The sequence below is a fragment of the Chelonia mydas genome, chromosome 5 (genome assembly GCF_015237465.2).
Source record: "Chelonia mydas isolate rCheMyd1 chromosome 5, rCheMyd1.pri.v2, whole genome shotgun sequence".
Taxonomy (NCBI): domain Eukaryota; kingdom Metazoa; phylum Chordata; order Testudines; family Cheloniidae; genus Chelonia; species Chelonia mydas.
The window spans coordinates 15,234,497-15,260,640 of record NC_051245.2 but is presented as its reverse complement, the minus strand read 5'-3'; the positions used below and the strand labels follow the sequence as shown (position 1 = coordinate 15,260,640).

The 26,144-nt window shown below is 40.5% G+C and overlaps 1 protein-coding gene across 6 annotated transcripts in view; it reads left to right on the top strand.

Annotated features, from left to right (window-relative positions):
* Positions 1-26,144, top strand: part of DYM (dymeclin) — a 375,287-nt gene that overhangs the window by 54,184 nt on the left and 294,959 nt on the right. For all 6 annotated transcript variants that reach the window (XM_037902496.2, XM_037902497.2, XM_043547069.1 and 3 more), the window contains 4 exons: positions 1,801-1,853; positions 2,833-2,926; positions 4,871-5,004; positions 19,243-19,315. In XM_037902496.2, the coding sequence (XP_037758424.1) occupies positions 1,801-1,853; positions 2,833-2,926; positions 4,871-5,004; positions 19,243-19,315 (354 nt within the window). The remainder of the gene's footprint in view (positions 1-1,800; positions 1,854-2,832; positions 2,927-4,870; positions 5,005-19,242; positions 19,316-26,144) is intronic.

The window sequence follows — 26,144 nt, the reverse complement described above, 5'->3', positions numbered from 1 at the left end:
TCACAAGGATTATATGAGGATTAGTTAATTTGTACAATGCTTTGCAGGCCTACATACTTAGCACCTCTAGTGGTGTATGTGTATTTTATAGGTTTCACATAGTTGGGATTATTTTAAGATTGTTTGGTTCCCTTCTGTCTTCCTCGCCATCCCCCCTTTACATATCTATATCAAAACAGCTACTTATAAGGATTTTACAGTGAAATCTGGCAATTAGTGAACTTGTAAAAATCCTGTCCTCATGATATATACGTGATTTACAATTGCATCTGTTGTAACCACATGCAATAATTATTGAAACTGGGTTACAGTATTAAGTCTGAAATTAAATGTTTGCTTATGGAGGCACTTTCAGTTTTAGAAAAAAGTTACATTCTTCCTTTTATATCTACTCATGATGCAACGATATTCCTAGTACAAAAGCAAAACTTTTTCTACAAATTGAAACTGTAGACCTATGTTTATTTTCAGGGGCTTATTCCAAAACAAGCATTGGACGAGTGAAGTTTAGGACATAGAAATTATCTGCCCGCTTTAAATATGAATTGTTTGTCAAAGTGAGATGAATGTTAATTGTCCATTGTATGGCCACACTACTTCAAATAATGCATGCAATCTGTATGAGTGAGGTAAATGGAGTAACTAAAATGACAGGTTTCAGTGGTAGCCATGTTAGTCTGTATCAGCAAAAAAATCAAGGAGTCCTTGTGGCACCTTAGACTAACAAATTTATTTGGGGACAAGCTTTCGTGGGCAAGAACCCATTTCATCAGATGTATGAAGTAAAAGATACAGGAGCAGGTATAAATACATGAAAGGCTGTGGGTTGCTTTACCAAGTATTAGGTCAGTCTAAGGAGATAAATCAATTAACAGCAGGATACCAAGGGAGGAGAAATAACTTTTGAAGTGGTAAGAGAGTGGCCTATTACACACAGTTGACAAGAAGGTGTGAGTAACAGTAGGGAGAAATTAGTATTGGGGAAGTTAAGTTTAGGTTTTGTAATGACCCAGCCACTTCCAGTCTTTATTCAGGCCTAATCTGATGGTGTCTAGTTTGCAAATTAATTCCAGTTCTTCAGCTTCACGTTGGAGTCTGTTTTTGAAGGTTTTTTGTTGAAGAATTGCCACTTTGAGGTCTGTTATTGAGCGACGAGAGAGATTGAAGTGTTCTCCTACTGTTTTTGAATGTTATGATTCCTGATGTCAGATTTGTGTCCATTTATTCTTTTGCGGAGAGACTCTGGTTTGGCCAATGTACATGGCAGAGGGGCATTGCTGGCACGTGATGGCATATATCAGATTGATAGATGTGCAGGTGAACGAGCCCCGGATGGTGTGGCTGATGACTTAATTTCCCCAATACTAATTTCTCCCTACTGTTACTCATACCTTCTTGTCAACTGTCTGTAATGGGCCACTATCTTACCACTTCAAAAGTTATTTCTTCTCCCTTGGTATCCTGCTGTTAATTGATTTATCTCGTTAGACTGACCTAACACTTGGTAAAGCAACCCACAGCCTTTCATGTATTTATACCTGCTCCTGTATCTTTTACTTCATACATCTGATGAAGTGGGTTCTAGCCCATGAAAGCTTATGCCCAAATAAATTTGTTAGTCTCTAAGGTGCAACAAGGACTCCTCGTTTTTTTTTAAATTACAAGGTCATAGGAATTGCAGTACTGCACTATAACAAATTTATTTAAATGCAGTAATTGTATTCTACAAGCGGCAGGCCTCTATAGGCTCAGGGATTGTTATTGCTCATATAACTAAATGCTTCCTTTCTTCGTCTTCAGTGCCGAGTTAAAGCTGTTGGAAGAAGCCACCATCTCAATCTGCAAGTCTTTAGGTGAGAGAGATTATTTTGATGTCTTCACATATTTCTGTGTTTATCAACTTATCTGATAAATCAGTGTTCATGTAAACTTCTATGTCTGTATTTATTTAATTTTGCTCATCTGCATTTCAATAATGAGATTTTTAAAATCATATTTATCTCCCAAGTGGAAGATGAAAACACATTCTACTAATCTGTGTTGTTTAAATGTAACATTGTCACATTATTCTGTGTGTTGCCAACAGATGGAAGTGACTTGGGCATAGTTATTTTAGTAATTGAGCAGACTTCTTTTAAATAATGATTTTTAAAGCATTGCCCCTTTAGAAGTAGAAGATCAGTGGACGATATATAGAGTGTCAGTGGGCAAAGATGGAGTCTAGTGTGTGATACCTGTCATGTGGAGTTGACACTTGAATTAGAAGATGAGTGCATATTCTGCTTCTCATTCTGAATTTTAATTTTATTCCCTGGATGTTTTAAGTTTTAACTTGCAATGTTAACTCTGCTCTTTACACTATAGAAACTTCTAAAATATTGAAAGGGTAACAATGCTGATAGAGAGAGATTATGCAGGGAAGAACCAGGGATGGTAGAAAGGGTGAGGAATGAAATGCCATTGTCACAGTCAGGCACACTTTCCTGATAGTGAGATCTGTTGAGGTGTGGAATAGTCCCCCTGAAAGAAACGGTGTGGGTCCGTTGTTTGGAATGTTTTAAATGTAGGTTGGAAAATGTAGTGTAGTGAACAATCTTGCAATAGTAGAAACATTGACAGGAGAATCGTGGAGGTTTTTTTTCATCTTTAACTATAGACTGTTTAAAAAAAAAAACTAAAAAAAGTAGACTTGTTGTGTGTGTATTTGTTTATTTAAAAAAATACATAAAATGTGCAATGGAGAGTAATTCCCACTCTATATATCCTATGTTTGAATTAATTATCCTAACTTAAATTACAAATGTACTCTAATCTTTTCAATCCCTCATCTAGTTGAGAACAATCCTCGAACAGGAAATCTTGGGGCATTGATTAAAGTTTTCCTTTCTAGAACCAAAGAGTTAAAAATTTCAGCGGAATGTCAAAAGTAAGTTGGCAGTGAAATGCCGGGTGTTCCCTTTTATGTTTTAAATGTTCATTTTGTTGATAGCGCTTGGGTAATGCAATGATGGCTGCTCCATAAATACCTTAATTGGCATGGTGAAAATTCAGGTTCTCTTAAAGTTTGTTTTTGTTTTTAAAAGATAAACTAATTTCAGAGGAACAAGTATCTTGTGTATTTCAAGCATTGGGAATGGAGCATAATATGTAAAGCTGTGCCATTACAGAAGAATAGAAATTTTCCATTTGCTTTACAGGTGTGAGTGGGTCTAAATGTTGCAACAAACATATGTTTATGTAACTTTGGATTAATCTCTTCCCTTCCCACTCTGCAGTCCTAGGCACTGCAGTCCCATTCCTTTCTGTGGGTGGGCATGACAGACAATAAAAATGCTGTGCAAATACCCCTTTTTGCTCGGTTCATAGTCTGTGACTCAAAATTCCTTGGAGCATAAATAAAATTTAAGAGAACAAGTGATGCGCTAGGGATTTTGTTTCCCTTAAACTGTAGTAGCAGTGGCTCTGATGCCATGCTACTGGCTGCTTATTTTGCAAAATAAACATTTATTTTTCAACTTAAATACTTTTTTAAGGCATATTATAAACCATCTGATAATGCTTTTTAGCTAATCTAAATTTATTTTAAAATCAGTGCATTATTTCTAGAATACTTGAAACTCTGACCAGGCCAGAATAGAAAATGATATAAAATTCCACTGCTTTCAAACTGTATGATCAGATTGTCTTTCTAATCCTCTTCCCTCCCAGTGGGGGATGAAAATTTCAAGAGGTTATACTTTCAGAAGTATAGTTTTCCAGGAAACTTTCCAAAGATTTTTTTTTCCTGGAAACTTCTTTCCTGGCAGGGGAAGGAAGAGGAGTTTGCAGACATTTTGAGGCCAACTCCTCTTCTAATCTAGGGATCCATTGAGAAAGAATCTGTCTTATGTCCAGAGGAAAGAAGTCCTCCTTTTGGCTGCTTCTGTGTTGGCCCCTCAGCCCCTTGACAGCATGGCTTCAGCAGGAGCTGCATATATTGCTGTTGACAGGGTCCCCCTGCAGCTGCACATAGGGACCCAGAGGGACATAAAACAGTTCCCTGCTGGATTGCCTTCATGCCTAGAAATCTGGGGTCAAAGTTGTGAAGAGTAACTGGACTTACTGCTGTTGCTCCTGAAATCCACTGAGCGTCTTCCACCTCGAGTGTCACCTGAGGAATATTTGTGCACATAAAGGGATAAGATTGGGGATAAATTTCCATGGAGAAAGAGTGAGATATTTGTAGAGGTCTCAATTCATTTGAGAAGATCTGCCCGATTGTAAGTAGGAGTGGGTCCCCAAATTTTTTACCTTGCACCTCCCCTTTCCCCTATCCGTGCCCCCACCCCTGCTCCCCCTGGAGCCAGGAGTGGGAATGAGGGATGTGGACAGGGATAAGGGGGCTGATGTTGGGGCCATAGCTGGGAGCGGGAGCGGAACCTTGGCCAGGGCTGAGCCGGCAGCTGGTGCCCTGAGCACAGGTGCCAGGGCCCGAGGCTGGAACCCCAGCCAAGCTCTCCCAAACGTTCCTCCATGACCCCCTAGAGGGGTGTGCCCCACAGATTGGGGACCTCTGGGATGTAGAGATTAAAAAAGATAATAGGGTAGCTAGTCAATTTCCTGAAGAGAATGGCACTTAATGGTAACTATGATGTTTTTAATAATAGTACTAAACTATATGTAGCAAGAAGGCTGCATCCTCTTGAAAAGAAGCGTTTGTTTAAATACATTTTCCTTGCTATTGAGTGTCCACACTTGAGACTTGCCTTTGCCGCATATGGGCTACAGAGACCTTTCCATTCACTGTTACACACAGGTGGTCATGACTATTGCTGAACATTAATAAGTAAAACATTATTGACTCTTGTTTACTTTTCTGTTTCCCTTCTAGCCATCTTTTTATTTGGCAGGCCCACAATGCATTGTTCATTATTTGCTGTTTGTTAAAAGTGTTCATATGTCAGATGTCAGAAGAGGAACTGCAACTTCATTTTACTTACGAGGAGAGAATGCCAGGCTCATATGGTAGGTATTAAATATTGTCATGGAAACAAGCAATGCCCCTGGGATGTGAATTTGTTGAAAAACGTTTTTTATTATTACTATAGCACCCAGTTCAGCTTCAAGTCCAAATGTCACTTTAAAATTTGAAATAGTAAAGTAATTATGCTATATACTGAGGTGTTCATCAGCCATGGAAAAACCAGATGGAGAAACTTTGAACCTGAGGAGAGCCTGAAAGTGTGTCGGGTGGGATTTTCAAAAGCACTCGCATGGGCTTACCTCTGCTCCCATTGCAGATGAAAGCTATCTGATTAGAAGACAGCATCATCCATATTTGTGCTCCGTGAGCCCAACCCCAAAGTATAAGACCTGCCTAGTCAGAGAACTAGGTTTCAAGCCTAGTAAAGGGAGAGAGAAGGGATGGGTGAAAAAGAGGAGAATCAGGGAGAAATATCATCTGCCTTGTTGAGTACAGGGAGATGGTGAGAACCAGAAAGTCGTTTGCAAATATACCTAGGATCAGCACTGTATATTGTGCTTCCATGGTAGGAAAAAATGATTTTATTGTCTCTCAGGAAATTGCATGTTGAGTAATTTGGGGGAATTTGAAAGCATTTGGTTTTCTTAAACCAGCCACTCATCAAGTTCACTAATATCTAGAGATCTTTTTCCTTAAATGTTTGTGAGAAATGTGTATTTGATCCTCTTTGGTATTACTAATATGAAGCAAAAATGTTGTCCTGTAAGGGATCTGTCCTGAATGTTCAGATCCATTATCTCTAATTTCTAATGTCCTGCTGGATATCTGCTGGCTTAATGGCAATGCTTTGGACTTTTATATAAGACACCTGGGTTTGATTCCCACTGCTGATGATTGTGCTCCCTAGTGTTTTAAATAATGCACCAACAAAACCTTAGTCCCCCTCTGCCCATGCTGATGTGCTATGATCTCTGCCAAGATCACAAGCTAAATAGAAATAATTCTTGTCAGGATTTGGAAGGAAAGCCTTCATCCGATGAAGTGAGCTGTAGCTCACGAAAGCTTATGCTCAGATAAATTGGTTAGTCTCCGAGGTGCCACAAGTCCTCCTTTTCTTTTTGCAAATACAGACTAACACGGCTGCTACTCTGAAACCTCTAGGGATAGACACTCTGGTGTGTCCTTCAGACCACAGCTGCTGGAATCTATTCCTGCAGTTGTATCTGAAATTCCTCCTCATTGTCTGTGTATTATATTTTTCATCTTTTTGATTTTTTTTAAAGGAATGTACAATTTTATATGTAAAAGACAGAATTTCATAAAAAAGAGCAGCCAAAGGGAATTAAGGGCTTTAATAATATATCAAGGGGAAAGAGCAGCACTATGGATACAGTAGAGCCATTAATAAATGATGCAGGTAAAATTCACTCATGGATAATGGAATACAACTATTAAAAAAAAAAAAAAAGTCTGACTCAACAAGAAAATACAGAAAAGTGAATTTAAGCTGAAAATTAGGAACAGCTTCCTCACATTGAAACCAATTAGAGTGTGTTTCTCAAATGCGGCCACCATGCCCGCATGCACCCACCAGAGGCTTTTCTTGCAGCCACAGCTTCCTGTGCAGTGATGGAGGAGAGGGGGGAAACAGTGGCCCCTCCCCTGGGGCTGCCAGAAGGGATCTGGGGGCTGCCCTCCTCTGCAGCCACAAATGCCAGAGGAGCAGGCAGCTGATGTGAGTTCCCCACTTTCCCAGGGGTGGTGGGGCTCGGGCTTCTGGCTGCAGCCCTGGGGTGGCAGGTGCCAGGCTGCAGCCTCAGGGCTTCAGGCTACATCCCTCCTGGGAGCCCTGGGCTCACCCCTACCCCCATTGCCCCTGGCCCCCACTGCCTCCCTACCCACCTCTCCATCCGTGGCTTAATTTGTCCCCTGGCTTGCCGGGGCTCTGTAAGTCTGCTGTGAAAAACAATATTTGTATGTTTGTTAATATCACTTTTCACTGCCTCCCAGTTAGCTAGTAAGTCTGATGTGAAAAGTTATACATACAAATATACATATATAATTTTTCACAGCAGCAGCCTTACTAGCTAGCAAGTCTTAAGAAAAAAGCAATCAAAAAAGCAAAAGAAACAACAAAATAGACAAGAACGTGCAAAGCACATTATTTTGTTTCTATTCTGTTTAGGTCCAGTAAAGAATAGACACAACTGTACATTATTTTTATTATTGAGTCTATAAAAAAACCCTACATAAATAAGTTACAATGATTTGGATATGTGCATATTTATTTGTTTTTCCTAAAGTTAATTAAGTGTTTTAGGAAAAATTGTCAGAGCGGCCACCAAAAAATTTCTTGTGGGAACTTATAGAGACTGGAATAGTCTTCCAGTTAAAGTAGTGGAAGTCCATTGCGTGGTGTGTTTAAATTTAAGATGGGCAAAAGACTGCACTGATAGGAAGCCGGGCTGCATGATCTCTTATACACAATCTCTTACAATTTTTCTGTGGTTCTGTTGAAAAAGTAATAATAGAGTCATAAATGCATTTCATAATGCAACAATTGGTTTAGTGTAATATAAATGTTGAGGCATTATTATTTATATAGCAGTCACAGTGCATAAGTTGCATTGACAAATATCAGTTAACTGCCCCAGACGGCTTAAAATGGAAATAATTTTCATTGCAGAAGTAAGGAAATGAAGAGCTGAGCTAACTTTAGCAACCTGAATTGTTATTCTCCTTATCACTTGCTGACATGTATTACAAAAAGTCTTTTAAAAACATGAACGCTGTGTATCCATTCCGTTTACAATTATAAAAACATTCTTCATTATAATGCTTTTATTTGCTGAAGACTGTTTTGAATAGTGTTGTCATCCTGAAATGAGACATTACTGTAGAGTGCACACACAAGGAGGCAGAGTGAAGGTTAGTGTGCAAACCTTGCCTCTCAATTTCCTGTCTTTACAATAAAGTTTTGGTTAAGGTTCTAATCATATGTGGCTTATTGAATAAAACTAATTACTTTGCTTTCTTCAGCATGGATGGCTGGTGTCAGAATTCTAATACAATGTGTGTGGGTTGTGGAAAAAAGAACGCACAAGCATTTGAATATGGGCTTCCTTCAAACAGTCAGCCCAAGCAAGGGCATGTGTCTTGAGGACATAATAATTGTTTGTGCATAGACTAGTGAAAACCATTCATTAAAATCTATTTAACTCCTTGGCGCCTGCTGTTGCTCTGGGGAAACCAGACTTCTGGTGCCAAAAGATTAACAACTACATATTGAAATGGTTTAATGTCTTTAAGCTGTGATGAGTAATCTCTAAGAATGAGGTCAGCTAGCTGATACATTAAACAAACAGTGCCTGCTTACAATAAACTATCACTGCAGAGTGAATGTGGGCTTTCACCTGGTAAAGAAATGTTGCTGAGTTGTATCGTAACAACAGACAGGGAAATGCCACATGGAAATGCCAGCATCGTAACAACAGACAGGGAAATGCCACATGAGAAAAGTGACATTTAAGTGCTTTATTTTACAGTCAGAACCACAGTAATTTTTTTATTCTTAACAATGAGGGAATTCCATATTCTACAGTATTCAGAGTGACTAATATCACTGAGCTACATGTCTGTACAGTGGATGTCTAGATATCTGTACAGTACTTACACAATATTTAGCACCATATGACTAATTCATAAAGATATTTATGAAGTTTAAGTATAAGTTTGTGCATATGGACTAGTATAGACAAAGTTACTTAGCATTCATCTTAGATGAGCAGATTATTAGTTGAATGCTATAAATTAAAAGGGTAGCTGTGTGTGGTCTGTTGGTTAGAGCAGGGGACCGGATTTGAGGAAATCTGGGTTCCTTTTCAACTCTGTCACTGCTTTGCTGTGGACTTGGGCCAGTTACTTCTGTGCTTCAGTTTCCCCCTCTGTAAAATGGGATTATTTCTTACAAAACTCACTGGAATACTGGTTTATTTGAGGATCCTAAACAGTTTTACACAGTATTACGATTATGCATCTAATACTGTAGTAGGCTGATGGATTTTTACAGTCTGTAAATTTAGGATATTGGAAAAATAAATGACTAAAGTGTCATCAAAAGAATATAATAAAAAAAGAAAAAAGCTGTTGTTTTTTGACGTAGTAAAGCAAAGAGAAAAAAATGTAATGAATTTAAGGTCCCTTGTATAACTATACTAACAGTAGCTTCCCGAAGTAATTTTTTTCATTCCTGGTACCTTAGAGTTCCCCCTAGTGTCACAAAGTATATGCTGATTTATTATTGCATTTTGTATTTGCTTATTTACTTAGCACTACATATGATGAGCTGTTTTCTTGTTAAAAAGAAACCATTTTGAACAATTCTTACTGGCTTTTCAGCTGCTGCGCTAGGTTATTGGTATTTCTCCCTCTTTCAGGTGGCAGTGCGTTTGGGGAAACCTTATTATACATATTCTTAAATAAAGTACAAATAATATGTACATAAATGAAGACATTAGTTCCATATCTGGGTTCTGAGGATGTTATCAGCTTTAGCTTTGTTATGGTTTATGAAGGACCTTTAGCATTACAGCCTGATGTACAGTTGGGCTTACTGTTATTCCTTATTGATTGTGCACAACACTAGATGGCCCACATCGACTTCTTCCATCCACAAACATAACTTTATTTAATCAGTAGAAATTATTGTTGTAAAGTTAATTGTAATCCACTTTCAAAGAATCACCTTCCATGGTCATTCAGAATAATCCATGCTTCCTGTGATTCCAGTCCTTCTCCTTATGTGTCATTCACCTTGAGGTTGAGAGAGCAGCTACCTCTTTTCAAGGTCACCTTGGCAAAATTCTTCCAAGGTCCCCTAAAAGCCACCCTGTAAGTCACTATTGTGTACAGTCTGCTTTCCTACTCTCTCTCTCTCTTTTTTTTTTTTTTTTTTTTTTTTTTTTTTAGCATCTGTTCTCTAGTGTTTCTAGCCAGAGGCCCATATTTTAGTAAAAAGCACTCCTTGATTTTAATGTGGCTAACTTAGATACCTGGGATCTTGGCACAAACTGAGAAATAGCATTGCAGTACACCGTAGTCTTGCTATAATGAACTAAAACATTAACACCTGCTGCAAGATTTCTGCTATTTCTAAAGGGAAAGGATTGTACAATGTATTAGAGTAATGATGTGTGGGAAAATATTGTTGCCATTGGGCACTCACTATCTTTTATAAATATGTAAGCATTTTGTGTTCGGCAGATCATCGAATGCACAGTTTTTGACAGCAAATTATTAGATAGAGGATAGTAGTGTCTCATCTGAAAGATGGTACCTACTCATTTTATGTATAGTGTGTGATCTATGCAAGCGAGTCCAGCTTGTGCTTTCTCAGCAGACTATATTTTAGGTTCAAAGAGCTTCATATTGTTGTATTTAGCATCAATTCAAGTGCCCAGTGGCAACTTTTGTGTTCCAAAGAGTGTATAAGAAGAAAGGCTGTTAGAAGAGCATACTGTTGCAATTACAGTGCTCGGCTTATAATGAGGAAAGTTATAGAACCAAACATAAGAGGGAAATTGAAACATAACAGTGGCATTTGTCTCCCTTCTATGGCTAGACCACATAGGGTCTTCTACTACATTCAGAAATTTCTATCTAATGCACTTGGTTATTTAGTACAAGCAGAAGAGGTTCATGTTTTTAAGCCCAGAGGTCCTGGGTTCAATCTCTGCAGATGACCTAGTCACTGCTGTTATTACTTAATGTTTTGGTGACTGTAAAATTCAAGACTATATTATATTTTAAGAGTAAAATGAAATAAATATTATCCATTAGTTTAATGAGATTCTGAACTCTGGTAATAATTTATTTTTCCTTTTGTTACCTGTGCCATGGTGTACTAGCCACTTCACATTCAACTTGGAATTAAATTCTAACATTGTATAGAGGATTGGATGACTTGTGAACTAACAATGGGATAGTGAGTTTTTCATCTGTAGGGGTGAAATCTTGGCTCTATTGGAAGTCAGGTACAAAACTCCAGTTGACTTTAGTGGGGTCAGGGTATTCACCCTAGGTTGCTGTTTTCTGTCTGGCCTAGAATTTTGAGTGAAAGTAGTTGATATCAGGTGGCTGTCCAGCATCCTGTGGAAATGAGTTGACTTCATTTGTTCTTTGCTGACAGCAGGTAACCATATCTCAGAATCTTCTATCACGTTTTTAGCTCCTTATTGTGAGTCTTAGCAGAGAAGCAGAGGATTGAACAGACACATCTGAACCTAGAGAGTTAATCTCTTGTCAATCAGACACATTAGTGAAGTTTTTGCTGCCTGTACCATGCTGTTTCTATGGGTAGAAAGTTTATCTTCATGGCCTTCAATCCAGTGCCATTCATACACACAAAATTCACTTGAAATAGATACGTGATGGTTTGTCCCCCTTTAGGATGCCACCTGATGTGCTGAGATACCACTGATCCTGTCTGTCAGCCTGGGTACCCTTTTTACCTGTCTTGCTGAGCCAAGAAATTCTATTAAGCCTCCTCCAGCGCACACACAGGGAGGGCCACACCAAACTGCAGAATGGAACAGACACTTGAGACTAGTTCTGTGAAGGCTCAGCTTAAGGGACTTGTCTCCAGCACTCAGGTGTCCACTTCTCTTGGTGTGCAGACCCAAAGGTATATTATGAAATCTATCTCCTCCCTCAATGTGGAGGAAGGGATGCACAACCTCTTAACACCCCTGCCCCACCCCGAATTGTGAATTGTACAACTGGGGTTATATTATAAACAAGAAATAAGTTTATTAACTACAAAAGGTGAATTTTAAGTGACTATAAGAGATAACCATCAGAACAAAGCAGATAACTGAGCAAATAAAATGAAATATGCAAGCTAAGCTCAAGATACTTAAGAAACAGGTTACAAAATGTAATTTCTCATCCTAGATATTGTCACAGGTAGATTACAGAAAGTCTTGAAAGGCAGCTGCACTGGCCTGCAGCTGGAGATTTTAGCTATTTCCACTCACAGACTGCATGTCCTCCCAGCCTGGGTTCAGTCCGTCTCCCCTCAGTTCACTTCTTGCTTTCAGGTGTTTTTTCAATGTCTCTTTGGGTGCGGAGGCAGAGGAGAACCACAATGATGTCACTTCCCTGCCTTAGATAGCTCTTGTGTATGATGGGAACCCTTTGGCTCCCAGTGGAAGAACACTGGCATTCCAAGGGGTGGGTCCAGTACGACGTGACTCAGACCCATGTCTCTGCAGGCCTGTGGCAGCCATACTTGTAGGCTGTCTGGAGTGTCCATAGGAAGACTAAGCTCTTTCACAGTTCATTGCCTCTGCCGTTGGCCCATTAGCCCTGTCTGGCTTTTCCATTGTTGTATCTGAAGGGCCGGTTGGGGGTGACACCCAAAGTAACACATTTGAAATACAGATACATAGTTAATATTCCTAACTTCAGATACAGAAATGATATCTGCATACACATTGGATAATCACATTCAGTAAATCATAACCTTTCCAACAGTACCTTACAGGAGCCATCTTACCTAAAGTATATCTCAGTTATGTCAGATCCATATTATAAGCATATTTTCATAAAGAATATGGAAGGAAATGTCAGAATATGTACCAACAGAACTGTAAATCCATGTAGCCCATTCCCTGACCTGCAGCAGAAACTCTTATTTTTTCTGTATTAGCCAGTTACAGTTCATTGAGCTGCTAATCATAACTATAAAATATTACAGTAACTGCAGAAACCTCCCCAAACTGCTCATGGAATGTGACTGAGAATTTCAAGTGAAAAGGCAGGAAATTAAAAGCTACAGTTTCTCTGAAAACACACTTGATCTTTTGCATATGTAGTGTTTTCTGTTACTGCATATTTCCATGCAAACAAGTGTTTAATGGAAAAAACCCAGCAGCTATATTTACTACAGCCATTCGATGAGTACAGAAACTTTCATTAATCACATAGTGGAACTTAAGCATTGAAATTGCCAGTGTGGAATCATGAATCAAGAAAATGCAGCCTGATGATACTGTGTCAATTCAAGTAGATCAGTCTGTGACCCAGAGAATAGCAGCTTTTCGGGGGGTCTTTTTTATAGTAAACCAAATGGAAACACCTTCTCTCTCCCCCTCCTCCCAGAGCATCAACAAAATACAGATTACTTTTAAAAAGAGCCATGGAAAATTGTCTCTCTTCTTGTAGACCTTACCCATGAGATTGACAACGTGGCTGCTTTTTGCTTCATTTTATATTTACATTTTTGCATATAGGGGATTTTAAAGAAGTAATGTAATGATTTAGTCCTATTTCACAAGTGGTTTGGAAATACTTATTTTATTACTTGTTTTTAGATTTTCATCTGGGACTGCTGGAGGGGGAAGCCTATGAGCTCTGGGCAGCAGCAGAGAAGCAGGCAGCAGCAGGAATTGAGGCTGCCTCCTGATTAGCTCCCTCACCAGTGACCTTCAGGCTGCAGCTAGCAGAGGCTATGGTTTCTCCTGTATGAGCTGCCTCAGACTTCACATGCTGCTGCCAGTGTAGGGACAAGAAAGTTGCTCTACAAGGCGGCAGACACTCAGTGTGCATGCATACAGCTGGGAACAGACAGGGCAAGTAGCCCAAGGAAATGACTAACCAGTCAGACACATGCCCAGTTGCCCAGCAGCTCAGGTTGAGCGTCAGTTCTACTACAACATGCATCAACAGGGAGTGGGCATGCATGTGTGATCTGTAGCAAAGAAACTTCTTGGATTGGTTGACTGAGTCACACCACATATTTTCAAAATTGCAGCCATCATTTCATGGAGCTGATAGGTTTTCCAGGGCCAGTAAGACAGTGCTAAATATTAATAAAAGTGATTTGGGCCATGTCTTTGTATGTAGTATAACAAGTGTAGGCTAATGCTTTCGTTGACTTGTCCACTGTTAATTGCAACCTCACAGGTACTGTAGAGATGATGTGAGTTAGTGACTATGTAGGGACCGGGCACGATGGAGTTGTAATCTGGGCTCTGTCATTGACTGATTCTGCACTAGATTTGTCTTCCCAAAATTTTCCACCATTGCTACCACTCGTAGTAACAACAGTAGGAGCACTAATGCACACCATCAACCAGCTGTTGCTGCAGCTCAGATCAAGTGTAGAAAACACAGTGTTTAAAATCCTGATGGCTGCCAGTGCTTTGTCTACCTAGAGCAGTGGCTCTCATCCTTTCCAGGCTACTGTACCCCTTGCAGGAGTCTGATTTGTCTAGCATATCCCAAGTTTCACCTCACTTAAAAACTACTTGCTTGCCAAATCAGACCTAAAAGTACAAAAGTGTCCCAGCACACTATTACTGAAAAATGGCTTGCTTTCTCATTTTTACCATATAATTATAAAATAAATCAATTGGAATATAAATATTGTACTTACATTTCAGTATATGGTATATAGAGCAGTATAAACAAATCATTGAATGAAATTTGTTTGCACTGACTTCGCTAGTGCTTTTTATGTAGCCTGTTGTAAAACTAGATAAATATCTAGATGAGTTGATGTACCCCTGGAAGAACTCTGCGTACCCCCAGGGATACATGTACCCATGGTTGAGAATCGCTGTGTCTCTTTCTGTGTCTGCAACTGGTGGAGCTGCACCAGTATTAGCAACAGTACAGCACACTAAGAAAAATGCCTAGTTGGCTTTGGGCAAGTCATTTAACCTCTCCAGTGTCTGTTTTTGCCATCTGCATCATGGGTGGTTTTGAAAATATTAAATGCTAAGTATTATTCCTGTCACAAAATCCTATAAATAAAATAACCCATGTTTTGAAGAATTTACATAGCTGGTTTGTTAAATGGTGTTTAAGCCTTAACTCTGAATTTTCTGTCTTTGTGTTATTGTTTATTACTTTAGCACGGTTACTAAGACTAGATGATGTACCTCTGATTTCCCTCCATGCAAATTGGTTCGAATGTTATCTGGATTCACTTATCCCCTGTATGATTCGAGAGGGTACATCTCTCCTTTAATCAAGCATCTAATCTGTTAATATGAATGAGTAGGGTGTGTATTCTGTCTATCCTACTATTGAAAAAACATTGTTTATGAAAATACCTAGTGTTCCATTTTTATAGCTCTCTCTCACGTTATAGATTTGGCATGCATCCGTTTCATTGTCTTGGCAAGAGAAGAATTAAACAAGAATGCATATGTCCCAGTCTGGAAAAGGATACATAAATTGTTTTAACCGAGTGCCATTGGTTACAGTAATTAACTAAAAAGGGATAACTTCTTGCATAATACATGAACATGCTAGAGGCAGATGTTTATCCTTTATGTTCAGTGGAGTAGAAAAAATGACATCTTCATGCTCTGTAGATTTATAATAGTTCAAATCACATTGAACTCTACCCTAACAAAATGTGTTTACTACATGATGGAAAGATTCTTCTGACGTGCCCTTGATTTTATTTTTATTTCCAATTGCTAGGAAGAATTTTTAGAATACTTTGTAAGTTTTGGTCAGTTTATCAATTTTGCAGTGTTAGCATTTCCAAGATTCAAAAAGTTAGGTAATTCCAAACTGAAACTTATCTTAGATTACATTACCTAGGGTTCATTTTTGGCTGTGGTTTTAAGTCCAAGGTTAAGTATGCTCATTTACTAATCCTGGTTTGTTGCTAACAGGAGCTACATTGTGTTACTCGTGGGGGATTCTATATAAAGGAAACCATGTTTCCGTAATAAAAAACTGATTTCCTTTAGAATGTGCAGTTCACTAGGTGACAATTTTAATGTGTTTTTAATAAACCAGTTGTGGAAAGAAATAATTTTGCTTTATTGTGAGTAGTCCTTATAGTGTGCTGCTTTAAATTGAGCCCTGAAATTAGGAGCAAACTCAGGTTAAACAGAATAGCACGAGTACTACTATATAGCACTACCATAGTTTGATTAAGTTGTGCTTGTTGTAAGACATGTTTAATTGAACATATGAAGTACACCAATGTTTGGGAATTTTTTAATGCTCTGCTGCCTTTTATCTGATAGGCTGAAGGACAAGATTTGCCTGCTGTGAAGCATTAAAAATAGAAAAATGAGAGTAAATTATGTTCCGAAGTATCTTTCTCTAATATGAAATGTTAAATTAAACACAGACACACCCTGCTGACTCAAGAATACATCTGAAACTTGCTTAGAGCTGTGACATTTTAATCTCCAAGGGGTTGTAATTGAGTTTTGCTCCATAAGAGAATTTTTTTTAAATTATGTTGTATGAATGTAAAACATTGGTGCTCTTATTAATTAGAAATACCTGGAATTCTTTTAAGAGACATTTTTTGAAGCACCAAGTGTGAGGTGAGTATTTTATATCTTGCCCCTGATGCATTTATGAGTTAAACAGTGAAGAACTCTTGTTCTAGCAAATAAAACCCTATTGGATTTCTTTGGAAGAGAATAATTCTTGATGGGCTCTGGCAGAGGCCTTGTTCTTAAAATGTGCTAAGCTTTGCACTAAATAAATACAGTTTTCCTTAAAAAGTGTTAAGTGATAATAAAATTGGAGATTGAATTGCTTAAGTCTCCTAATGTAAAATGTGGACTGAATTTCTTTTGGAGGGAAGGCCATGATTTGGAATGATGAATAGTATGCATAGAGAAGTGTCCCTTCTGTTCTCCTGTCTAGAATTTATTAAAAAGATGCGAACTAACCTGTTCCTTTGGGCATTGTGGGCCTGTTCTGCATCTCTACTGTTAAATCAGCTAAACAAATAAACTTCTTCAGAAATGTGGTCAGTGGTTAAACCAGCTAAATTGTGTTGGCTCTTCCCCAGCTGCCTCATCTAGAGGGAAACTGGATTAAAAGTTCCTCCTTAGACTGGAGATCCTCAGCTAGTATAAATCGTCATAGCGCCATCGAAGCTCTCTCCTGCCGACAAACAACGGCTACATTGCGTGCCTTTTAGCGGCATGGCTGTTGCGGTACAGCCGTGTCGCTAAAAGGTGCATAGTGTAGACAGAGCCTTAGAGTGATGGGAGAACCTTCAGTTTAGGGGGTTTTATTTTTGGACCATGATGTGATCTTACTCTGTTCATTTTTATTTATATGTAATCTTTTTTTACATGCATCCAGAGCATTTAATCAAATAAAAATAAATATATACAATTATGTAACTGGAATCCTTGAAAGTCCTTTGCCCCTCCTTGTTCTCTGTATATAATTGGGTCTATCACCTTACATTTTAACTGGAGACTATGAATCCTAAGGATCTACATTATGCATCTACTGTTTGGCACTCCTACGCCCACTCTCCATATTGTGGCAAAGCCCCATGATAGCCAGCTTTCCCTTCCTGTGGTTTTGCTGACTGTGTAAGGATACTTCATGGTTTATTGCATGGTAGGCTTGTGGGAGACTGTAACGGGCACTCTTTTGCTGGTCTGGTGCCTCCTAGTGGCCCATATGGGGATTAGCTTGCCGCATGGTCCGACGCCCCTTCCTTATTCAGCTTGTTGTCCCACTCACTTGCTCCATGGTGTCTCTCATGCTCCCAAAGGTGTAGCACTTTCCTCTTTGTGGCTTAGCCTTCTAGCCAAATCACAATGAAGTTCCCCTCCCTTCCGGGGTATTATCAAAGTCTTCTTCCAAACTGTCCCTGGCAGTCCCCAGATCGGCTGCCCCTAGCATGCCACTCCCCCAGTGTAGAGGAGCCTGGGCCCATCCTCTACACCGGGAACCCTCCACACAGAAGCTTGGGTCTCTGTTCTGCCTGCCCTTGCTGCTCCTTCGCTGGACTGCTTCCTACTCTGCCTATTACAGGCTCCTACTCTCTCCCCTTGAATCAGGGAGTGTGACTGTTTCTCTCCAGGTGAGCTTCATTCCTAGTTAAGCCTCATTTGCATCCTAGCTCCCCTCCAGATGCAGCCTCTAGCTAATTGGCCTCTGTTGCCTCAATTAACCCCTCCAGGGTTAGTGTATGGTGAATGCCCCATCAAAGAGACACAATATTTGTTGGTTTGCTGCCAGGGTCCGAGTGTTTGGTTTGTTACGGTAAACGACTGTACAAACTTGCCATGGCAGTACTGGCTTGCCTTATGGGGTTACTGTGAGGTCAAATTTGCCACCCCTCCCCCAATATTGATAAATAAGCATTTACAAAACTTAAGTCAAAAGGCTTATAAACCAGGATTCCCTGCGTTGTGTGCAGTCCTAACATTGTATTGCGCTAGTGCAAAAAAATATGAAAGCAAAATAGTCTTGATTTATAATTCCCAGAAAACAGATATTGTAAGGCCAATGCACCTTTGCCATAAAATTAAAATACAGTTGCCTAAAAAGGTTCACCAAGCAGATACTCCTTACCTTTAAACTAGAAAATATATTAACCAGAGATTAAATCAAACCTGAATTAATATCCACAAACACCAACCTTCATCAGAATCCTCAACACCAAAAGCCCATAGGATGTGATGGGTCTTTCAGCATGCCCTGAAGGGCCATTGAGATTCAAAGGGGAGAAATGACTAGTAATTTACGGTTCACAAGAAAAAGTGAAACTGACCACTCATCTTAATCACCCAAACTGAGTGAAATCAAACCGTTAGTAAGAGGTGGATGTTTAAGCGCTCAGGAGTCAGGTTGACTGGACATAATTTTTAATTAGCTCAGGCTTTTAGTGTTCTTTGGGTCAGGGGCGGTCTTAATTCTTTGTTTGTTCAGGGCCTAGCATAATGACATCCTGGTCCATGACTGAAACTCATACGAACTACAATAATACACGTAAATAATAACTAGTTGCCACTGAGGCCTAGTTTGCCCACAGTTTTTGTACCATTGATATCAGTTAGGGATGTGATCTTTCTACTGAAATACTTGTACCAGTACAACTCCTGGTGTAGATGCAATTATCAGTATAAATATAAAGGTTCCTTATACCACAATAGCTTATTAACCTTGCCTACAGAAATAACCGTATTGGTATAAGGCACCTTTATTCAAATATAACTTTGGCCAGACTAGGGGAGACTAGGAGTTGTACATCTTTGACTGCACCAGCATGGTTAGAGTGTAGACAAGGCACCAGGTGCTTTGAGCTTAACAGTGATATTGGCATACTCCCTCTCACATTAACATTATATCATTTTATTTGCCTGGTTGCTCCCATGCTAGTAATTTGATACCTAACTTTAAAAAGTTTCAGTATGAGTTGAATCTGTAGTTTCTTTTCATATGTTTGAAATTCCAGAGACAAAGAGTGTCCTTTTATTCTGTTTCAGGAGTGGAATGTGAAGACCTTATAGAAGAGTTGCTGTGTTGCCTCATTCAGCTCATTGTTGAAATTCCCCTTCTGTAAGTGCTTTTGACAGGGATTTCTGTTTGAAACTTGGGATTTGTACTCTGTGGAGGGAATGTGTTCTTCATAATTCCCAAGCTTACTGTGCAAAAAAGAATTATTTTATTTGAGCATTAGCCAATTGCAAGATCATCATGTCTCATATAAATAGTGATATATTGTCCTCTGGATCTGATCTAAGTATTTTACTGCCCTAGATAAACTGCGGGCATGCAGCCCTCCTCAGTCCATCTGTTCTGCCCTGTGCCATTTTACTTTGTAGTTTCATTTCTGACCCTGCACAGTACCTCTGGGAGTACACAGAAAGCACAGCTACTACATTCTGAAAAGGTGCTATGTGCTTGGGAACAGCGGCACTCACTGTTATGGTGGGGACAGGGGTGAGACTCAGGATCATTCCCCTTCAGGTGAAGGCTGCTGTTACTATAGGTGCTAACCTGAAACTCCTGCGTGACAGAATTGTAATTGTGCCTGCCTGCAGCGTAGGGACACAACAATGTGTGAGAGAACTGCTTCTTGCCTCCTGCACTTATGCAGGGTTCTGGGTTTTTAAATTAAAAATTATGTTGCTCTTTTTAATCTAAAAGGTAATAGTGATAAGCTCTATTTCCAAACTACAGTTGAATTGAAATCTGAATAATAAAGAAATTATTGGGCAGACTGTTTCTACAGATCTCCAGAAATCCAACAGATTTGGTACCATGTTTATGTGATACCGCATGTATCTACCATGTAAAAAATGTACATTGATTACCTGTTCATCTGGGAGATGTGCCTGGAAACATCCTTCACTAGGGGCTGTCTTTTTGTTCTGTGTTTGTACAGTGCCTAGCACAATGGGGTACTGGTCCAGGACTGGGACTCCCAGGCACTAGGATAATACAAATAATAGGTTCTTTATCTTCTAACCTCATTTTTATGGAATGGTACTTGCTTTCTTTTATTTGAAATAATGTGTTCCCCACACCAGTCTCTCTTAATTTTAAACTTCATTTCTACAGTATAAATTTTAACAAGGCAGCTTTGGTCAACATTAACTTTTCATGTGTGTGATCACCTGGTAGCTTGTGCCTAAAATACGTATTGCCCAAATTGAAATGTAGTCAATTCTGAAAGAACTTCAGTGGAATCCGTGTTTCTAACATTTCTCAGATTATCTGTTGCTGTATGCATTTCACTTCATTGTTGCAGACTCGGGGCTCGTCTCTACTACTGGGTCGACCTAAGTTACACTACTCCAGCTACGTGAATAACATAGCTGGAGTCGACTTACCCCGCTGTCTTCACTATGCAGAGTTGATGTGAGGCGCTCGCCTGTCGACTTCCCTTACTCTTCTCTGAGAGCTGGAGTACTGGGGTCGACCAGAGAGCGCTCTACCATCGATTTAGCGGGTATTCACTAGGTCCGCTAAGTTGATCCCTGCTGCAGCGTCGATCTCCCCGTAGTGGAGACCAGCCCTCAGTGTTTACATTGCTAATTGTGCTTCTGATTGGAAAGCTGACAAATCTGTTTGCTTATTTGTTTATCTGTTTGATAAAGATACAACTGTTTTTGAAATATTGTGCTCATTAAATAGAATTCTGTCAGCGTTACACCAGTGTTTTGGGCTGTCACTGTTTCATGAATTAATGGTATGATTTAGAGTGTCAGTCTGCAGAGCAAAGAGGCATTGTCAGTGCTTCCTGAAACTGTTACACTTTTTGTTCAGAACAAATTAGAGGAAATACTAAGAGGTGAAAGGGCTGAGACACATGGAGGCATTCATAAATCCTATATTCTATCATTCTAGTTGTAAACATATTCTACAACCAAAGTTGACTTAACCCTTTTCAACAGTTGGACCCTAGTGTCAGCGTCTCCACCTTTTCTGTGAATATACCTGTTCGGTATAGTAGTAGTTGTTGAAAGCCACAATTACACCAGCAGCAATATAGGAAGAAACATGTAGTGGGTTGGTGGAGTCTTTACATACTTTCAAAAAAACACTTAACTCTGTGGGAATAGGGTTGCCAGGTGTCTGGTTTCAACCGGAATACCTGGTCGAAAAGGGACCCTGGCAGCTCTGGTCAGCGTTGCTGATTGGGCCGTTAAAGGTTCGGTTGGTGCGGGGCTGGCAGACTCCCTACCCAGCTTCACGAGGCTCCCGGAAAGCAGCTGGCATGTCCCTTTGGCTCCTAGGCATAGGAGTGGCTACAAGGGACACCGCGATTGCTCTGCAGCTCCCATTGGCTGGGAACTGCGGCCAGTGGGAGCTGCGGGGGCAGCACCTGTGAGCGGGGGCAGTGTGCAGAGACACCTGGCCACGCCTCTGCCTAGGATCCAGAGGGACATGCCAGCTACTTCCTGGGAGCTGCCTGAGGTAAGCGCTGCCTGGAGCCTGCACCCCTCACCCCCTCCTACACCCCAGCCCTAAGCCCCCTCCCACACCCAAACTCCCTTCCGGCATCCGCACGCCCTTCTGCACCCCTGTCCCAGCCCAGAGTCCCCTCCTGCACCCTGAACCACTCATTTCTGGCCCCACCCCAGAGCCCACACCCCCAGCCTAGAGCCTGTACTCCCTTCCACACCCCAACCCCCTGCCTCAGCCTGGAGCCCCCACACTCTGAACTCCTTGGCCACACCCCCCAACCCCCTCCTGAACCCCAGACCTCTCATCCCCAGCCCCACCCCAGAGTCCACACCCCCAGCTGGAGCCTCATTCCTCTGCTGCACCCCAACCCCCTGCCCCAGCCCAGAGCCCCCTCCCGCACCCTGTACCCCTCATTTATGGCCCCACCCCAGAGCCTGCACCCCCAACCTAGAGCCCATACTCCCTCCCACACCCCAACCCCCTCCTCAGCCCAGAGCCCTCTCCCACACTCCGAACCCTTTGCCCAAACCCCAGAGCCCTCACCCCCAGCTGGAGCCCTCACCTCCTCCTGCACCCCAGCCCCAAGCCCAGAGCCCCTTCCTGCACCCTGAACCCCTCATTTCTGGCCCCACCCTGGAGCCTGCATCCACTCCCGTACCCCAACCCCCTGCTCCAAGCTGGTGAAAATGAGATAGTGAAGGTGGGGGAGAGAGAGCGATGGAGTGAGTGGGAGGTGGGCCTCGGAGAAGGGGTGGGTTCAGGGGCAGGACCTTGGGGAATGGGCGGGGCAGCTGGAAGGTTGTTCGATTTTGTGTGATTAGAAAGTTGGTAACATTGTGGGAAACATTATAGTTTAGTTTCTCTTTAGCTCTATCTTCGCTGCAATTAAAAATTGGTGACTGGGCCATGTCAGCTGACTTGGGCTCGCAGTGCTGTTTAATAGAGGTGTAGATGTTTGAGCTCTGGGACCCTCCCACCACACAGGGTCCTGGAGCCCAGGCTCCAGGCTGAGCTCAAATGTCTACGCTGCAGTTAAACAGCCCCTTAGCCTAAGTCCCATGAGCTCGAGTCAGCTGGCATGAGCCAACTGCAGGTGTCTAATTGGAGTATAAACTTACATTTCTTATGTTCGTACTCTTGACTCTGTGAGTAATACACATGCAAAATATTTTTACATATAGATCACAGGTTCTCAAACTTTTTTTGCTGAGACCCCCCACACCTTAAAAATATTTCAGGTGGTGGCAACCCCCTGCCCCCATACCGTGCCACCCTCACTTTTGCACTGCTAGTGGTGGTGGTGCTGCCTTTAGAGCTGGGCACCCAGCCAGCAGCTGCTGCTCTCCGGCTGCCCAGCTCTGAAGGCAGTGCAGATGTAAGGGTGGCAATACGCCCTACAATAGCCTTGTGACCCCCTTGTGGTCAGGACCTACTATTTGAAATGCTGAGCTAGATTTTTTTTTTTTTTAGCCAGAATATTCCTATAGTATGTTAAGATGCTGACAGTTTTGACACATCTTAAGTACAAATATGGATACTTAAGAAAATGTTCATTTTGCTTACCTTTAACAATGTAAAACTGCTCCAGCCAACAAGTTCTTTTGCGGGTCATTTGGTGGAGGGGAATACATGGAAAACTGCTCCCTCTAGTACACAATAAAAAAAAATCCTCATTGAGGATTTGCTCCTAGTTTAGTCTTTTCAAATTCAACTGTTGCTGAAGGTTGTCTTCCTAGTAGCTATAACATCATGCAGAGGGGGCTCAGAACTGCAAACTCTGTTGTGCTGTTTTTCAGAAAGATGTGGTAGCTTTGAAAGGTTTTTTTTGTTTTTTTTGGTTTTTTTTGGATTATGGTAACTTCAGATTTTTATCCAGCTCATCAAATTCTTTGGCAGTTAAATTTTTCTTTACCTGCGAGTCAGATTTACCAAATCAATTTTTTCCTTATTTTGGGCATAAAAGGTGTTTCATTATTGCCTTGACAGAAATAAATCTAGAAAATCCACAAATTTGTATGTGAATTTTGGAAGGTCAAGCCGTTTCAGTACAGAGGTTGTCTAAATCGACTAAGTTACATGTTCAGACTTAATGTGACTTGCCTGGCTTTCCAACAGCAGAGGACTTGGGGCCCATTCCACTACAAGGTGGGCAGCTTCTGCAACTTGTATTATTAGTGTCTCTGTAGTTGTGGTCTGTAAACCTGCATTGGATTTGAAGTCTCACTTCCATAGACCATCAGTGTTCCAATGGGGAGTTCAGATTGGAAGCTCTGCTCAGTAGAGCATCCATTAGTAGTCATCAGTATACCTCCAGAGGACTGTCACTGCTAGCTATTGCCCTACTCAGGGGTTCTGAATAGGCAATTTCATGAAGAAAAGGTTACTTACTAGTAACTGCTCTCTGAATATATCCCTTCTTTAGATCCTTACTTATACTGCATTCCTCCCCTTAGTAAAAGGTTTTAATGACCTGTCTTGGAGAAGCTGACGGATAGTTATATAGTAGCCTCCTTGTGTCCAGAATGCAGGACGGGAGTAACATTTTCATGTCCCCCAGCTGCTTTACTACTTAAATGGTTCTATGGCTCTCCTGGCAGGACATTTGACTCCCACAGAGGCAGTACATTCCACGCAGTTACTGGAAAGTAACTGTTTTCTCTGTGACTGCATTTCAGTGTGTGTTATTGCAAATTATCTCTTGGAGAACACATTATTCAATAGAGAACCAGCCTGTTGTGAATGGAGCTGTTCAAACTCCATTACAGAGCGGAGAGAATACTTGAATTACAGACCATGGTGAAATTATGGTTGTAAGATAAACTGGGGAAGACTTCTTCACAGAGGTTCAATCTCAGGTATCCCAGAGAGCTTCAGTTTGAATTGGATGTAGATGACTGAACAGACACTCTGGGGGCATGTAGGAGAGGAGTCTGAAAATTGCAATGGGCAGCATAGCCTCCCAATTTTTTGAATCTATTTATTTATTTAGAAAGTTTTTACAGGTTTACAAATCATAGCCATGTATCGGTCAGAGACAAAAAGATAATCATTAGAACCGTGAGCTTTTGTTTAGAGAAATGTTATACAATAATATAATCATCAGAGCTCTCTACTTAAGGTGTTATCTACTTATAGAGTGAGCCTCTTTAAGCTACAAGAATGTGATGTTTCTGGTGATTTTAGTAAATCGAGTGAAACTTCTGATTACACATTTATCAAACCAACCATATCTATCAAATGTAAATATTCAAAAACATTGGAGAGTTGTGCTGGGTTTTGGTGCAGGCAAATGTACTGAGCATTGAGTAAATGGTAACAAATATCTATTTGTCCTCTATTTTGGTGGATACATAATTGGTATTTTAATTTTTCCATAAATTACTTTAGTTTTATTAACCATTCCTCTGTGACTGGACTTTTTCCAGTAGTCTAGCAGCTGCTAGCAGATAAGAGATGAATTCTCAGTTTCTTTTTGTGTGACCATTTGTACCAGGAAGCCCCAAGAGGATTAGAAAAAGATCATTTGGAATAGATAGCCAACAGTTTGTAATCTTTGGTTATGAATTGCATTCCAATACTCTCTCTAATAACTGGACGTCCACCATATATACATGAAATCTCCTCCTTCACAACAGTTTCTTCAGCGTTTATCCCCCTTAAATCTATATATATACATTTTAACCTGACTAGTATGAAGTACCATTGAAACAGTATCTTAAAAAAATTTTCTGTGATCACGCTACAGATTGAGGTTGCTGGTCTTCTTTGCCACATAAAATCCCATTCCTCTGGGGTAATTTGTCTATGCAGATCCTTTTTCTAGGGTGTTATATATGACCATTTTTTGTTAAGAAATTTGTATGCAAATATTGATATGAATTAGTTCTTTTGTTTCCTAATTGACCGGACATCACCGCTTCTATTAAAGTTAGCTTTCTGTATAAAACAACTTTCTAGAAAGTTAAGAGCCATAATGCCTAACTTAAAGGTACTGACACCGTGGTAGGAGTGGGCCAGTTAAAGTTAATTTTGATTTCTAAATAATTTAGAAAAGCTTTTTTTCAGCCTAGCCTAGTATTAATAACATATGTGCTCCAGCAAAAGACAAAACAGAAATCTAGAACAACCTCCTACTCTCAAGTATACAAACGCCTCCCACAAAATGTAAATGAAGAAACAGAATGTCTTGAGCCTTGTCTGGAAAGGATCCAGAGACGTATTCTGGGATATAGGATGGGAGAACATTTCAGTGTTGTAGCCATGGATGGAGGAAGCCCCATTTTCTTGAGATTAGTGTCTACCTGAGGACTGCTTGCTGCCCTGTGCCTCATCATGGAAGTTGCCATCAGCTGGGTTGGAGCAGGTGGCATATGGATCATATGACAGCAGCCTATATTATTTAAGGCTTACTAATGAGACCTTGAATTACCCTTGCTGAATAATAGGCAGCCAGTGTCATTCACAAAACGCTAAG